The 3,523-nt window shown below is 34.7% G+C and overlaps 1 protein-coding gene across 1 annotated transcript in view; it reads left to right on the top strand.

Annotated features, from left to right (window-relative positions):
- Positions 1 to 3,523, top strand: part of LOC109538028 — a gene marked incomplete in the record, with an annotated part of 11,177 nt that overhangs the window by 2,226 nt on the left and 5,428 nt on the right. The window contains 1 exon segment of the mRNA XM_019905068.2: positions 1,038 to 1,377. Coding sequence (XP_019760627.2) covers positions 1,072 to 1,377 — 306 coding nt within the window.

The following is a 3,523-nucleotide window of genomic DNA, read 5'->3' as shown; positions in this document are numbered from 1 at the left end:
TTTTTAACTGAATGGATAGTTTTCAACCGATTACAGATGTCGATTGGTAATCGCACAACTTCCAAATTTCGAGTTTTTCTAAAAAAAAGCGATTTATTTGCGTTGAAATTGATTTGAATCGCAATCTGAGGCATTTTACGCAATTTGAGTTTTTTCAAACAAATAGCTTACAATTTTTTTGGATCAAAATCAGCATTTTACAGGCGTGTTTTTTCCTCAATCCATAGTTTTCGAGCGCGGAGGCTCCCGAGATTAAAGATCAAAACCGCTGAAAAAAGCTCTAATGTTCGGTTATGTCTGATCAGAATTGCCTGTCGCGTCTATTGCTAAGCGAGTTGGCTTCCTCACTTTCTAACTATGAAAATTGTATGGAATTTATGCCCTAAATTCTAGTGCACAACATGGAAAACATCATTGGTTTTAAAACTGGAAGTTTTCAAAATAATAGTCTAACGTTCCATCTAATATACACATATCGATCATACCTTCTTTAAATACATTCTTTAAATTTTTATTTTTTTTTGTGAGTTTCGACCTATGCTCAGCACATTTAAGAATTACGTTAGAAATATTCCAAATGATGAATTGAATACTTAAAAAATTGAAGACTGTAAAACATGAAACGGCATGTGGGTTAAGCAGAGAATCCGCATGAATCAATAAAGTAGGAGCCAAATGGTCATTGATCTGACGTGGATGGACGACCTAAATAAAACCATCTCAGAAATAACCAATACATACTGACATGAAAGAACTGAGATGACTAAATCAAATCATTCGAGCTTTAATACTATATAAGAAAAGCGGTTTCCAACAGCTTTCACTTACATTGGGATTTGTCTAATGATTTAATACAGTTCAGTAAATCAGGACATTTTGATCTAAATCGAATTTCAGCGATACAACTCATAATAATGTCAATATAATGATTAAGGTTGTACCACAACATTGAATCTAATGAAGGCAAACACGTTGTGAGATACTGCGAGTTCAAGCCTTGAAAAAATTAACATTAAGGTGAAAATAAATATTGAAAGTTTCAGAGGCTGCAGTTGAACATTATAGTTCGAAATGCTTTCGGATGCAGACGATTTCAATTCATCGGTGAGAGTTGTGGAATTTTTAAAAAATGGCCAAAACTGCGGGTTTTCTTTGACGAGAGGAAAATGGGATCCGTATCCGTGGGTTAGTAACGTCGATGAAAATTCGGTGTCAAGTTTAGCCGGATTGAAGCCAGGCGACTGTCTACTGGAAGTGAACGGTGAAGATGTTGTTGGTCAAAAAATCTCCAAAATTGCGGAACTAGTGAAATCAAAGCCCGATAAAGTTTCCCTTTTACTGTGGAATGCTGGTGTGGATCCCCATTGTTCACCAGAGGTACGTATGCATGAACAAGTAAATGTAAATTCTCAAAATTATCGGCAATGAACTCAAAACACCTCAGCAGAGTTTCCGGATACGTCAAACGCGAGTATTATCAGCGTCTATGTTGAAATAAACCCTCAAGTAGATGAACTTTATGTTTACAATTCATTGCTGTATTGTATATTTACAATATAATTTTTTTAAATATTTGGCTGCACACAGATGATCTAGAGGGATAATTGAAATCGATGAAAATTGTTTTATTCCGATATTGACCAGTGCAATATAAAAAAATTGTCCCCATTTTGCACTACTTTGCCAATTGAAAAAGTTATATTAAACAATTTTATTGAATTGCATCTAGATGACCATGACATGAACCATGGCAATTCGAAATTATTACCGGTTGGCAATATTGTGTGAAATTGCAAGAACTTTACCCGCTAATTTCTCTAGTTGTAGGCAGTGATTGCACCATATAGCTTAGTTAGTATTTTTTAAGGGATTCACGTGTCATAAAGAACACATTCAGCTGAACACAAACACTTTACTCACTAACAGAGTCATTGGTTTAAGGAAGGAATTTTAAATTATTTCAAATCAATCTAGGCAAATTAGACTAGACCAGGATAGAATACGAGAGGGCTTGCACAAGCCATTAATTAAAATTGCCAAAATTGAAAGCAATGCAGTTTTGATCGGATTTGACCAAAAAATGTGGATGTTGCCTAAAATAAAAACCCGCTCGAAAAAGCTTGTTATTCGGAACGCAACATTTACTTTTTACAGCGAATTTAGGCATATTTTCTTATACAAACATAACTTATTTATGATGAAGAGCTCATTACCCACACTGTAACTTGAATTTTTCCTTAAAAAAACACGCCTTCGTTTTTATTTTATTCCCGATCGACAAAGACCGACCTACTTTAAGAAGCTTTCAGCTTTGAAGTTACGCCCTCGGCGTTGAATCTGTATTTGATTCGATTTGTCGAAATTAAAGATTTGACGTTTTTTTTTGCTAAACATACTTCCAGAGATGTGTATAATTTGTTTAGCCTAATTTTGCTCTCTAGAGGTTGGATATTTCTGATAAAACCTAATTTGAAAAAAAATTCAAGACGCTCCATCGAGAAAGCCCCAATGTTTATTCAGATATTTTAAACCGTTGCGAGATAGAAAACGGTTCCTTAAAAGTTCGCAATCTTAAATAACCTTTTCATCATTAATAATTTGGGATACAGTCTAATTAGGAAAATACACTTCTCGGGACGCTCTCTTCTTGAGAAGCTTCTAATAATATTTTGCTCAAAGTGTCAAGCTCTTAACCTTGACACTTTGGCTTCTAACTTTCTAAACATCAAGATTATCTGATAACGCTAAGGAATCAAAGACAGTTCTTGAAACGCTCAATCGAAAACTATTAATGATTATTCGGATATATTCAACCATTTTCGACGTATTTAGTCTGAAACTTCAAAATCGCCTGAAATGTTGGTGTTTTTGCATCTATTTTTTGAAATATTGGGAATTTCTAATAAAACCTAATCAATAACTAATAGTTTTGGAGAGGATCTTTCGAAAAGTCATTGCTCGCATTTTTCCAGTCGTTTATAAGTAGTGTACATTTGTAATTTTAAGCGGCTCGAGGAGTTTTGGGTCCCCTTAAGGGGCAAAGCCTAAGAAAATTTTATGCCGCAAAATAGCGCTCCGCTGGCCAGCTTTTCCCAACCGCTTCCGAGATAGACAGGTGTATTTTTAAATGTTGCCAAAAGCTTTTACCTAAAAAAATTTACGTAAAAGACGAAATGGTAAATTGAAGAAAAATTGTTAACAACGCAAAACCAACCCTTCCAACCAACTACTATACGAACTCACATGACAAAAATTTCGGAAAGACTAATACACTTGCAGACAAAATGGACAAACAAGACCGACAAAACACTCCCGTTTTCGTTCCCCAACAGATACTTTACTAGAACACCTACAAACGCAACTGAACTAAGGACTGAGATATGTTTGTTTTGTGAGCCAGGAATTTTTATTTTTTATTTTTTTATAGCTGTCTAATTTATACGAGTGTTAGGAATAGAAATTAATTTTAGAATAAGCTAGGCTAAGACATATGTACTAAACAAGGGCAGAAAGACCGATTGGG

This window comes from Dendroctonus ponderosae, unplaced genomic scaffold (genome assembly GCF_020466585.1).
Source record: "Dendroctonus ponderosae isolate FM_Combo_2020 unplaced genomic scaffold, Dpon_F_20191213v2 Dpon_F_20191213_1, whole genome shotgun sequence".
NCBI classification, from domain to species: Eukaryota; Metazoa; Arthropoda; class Insecta; order Coleoptera; family Curculionidae; genus Dendroctonus; species Dendroctonus ponderosae.
Note: the sequence above shows the minus strand (reverse complement) of the source record. Positions and strands in the feature narration are given on the sequence as shown.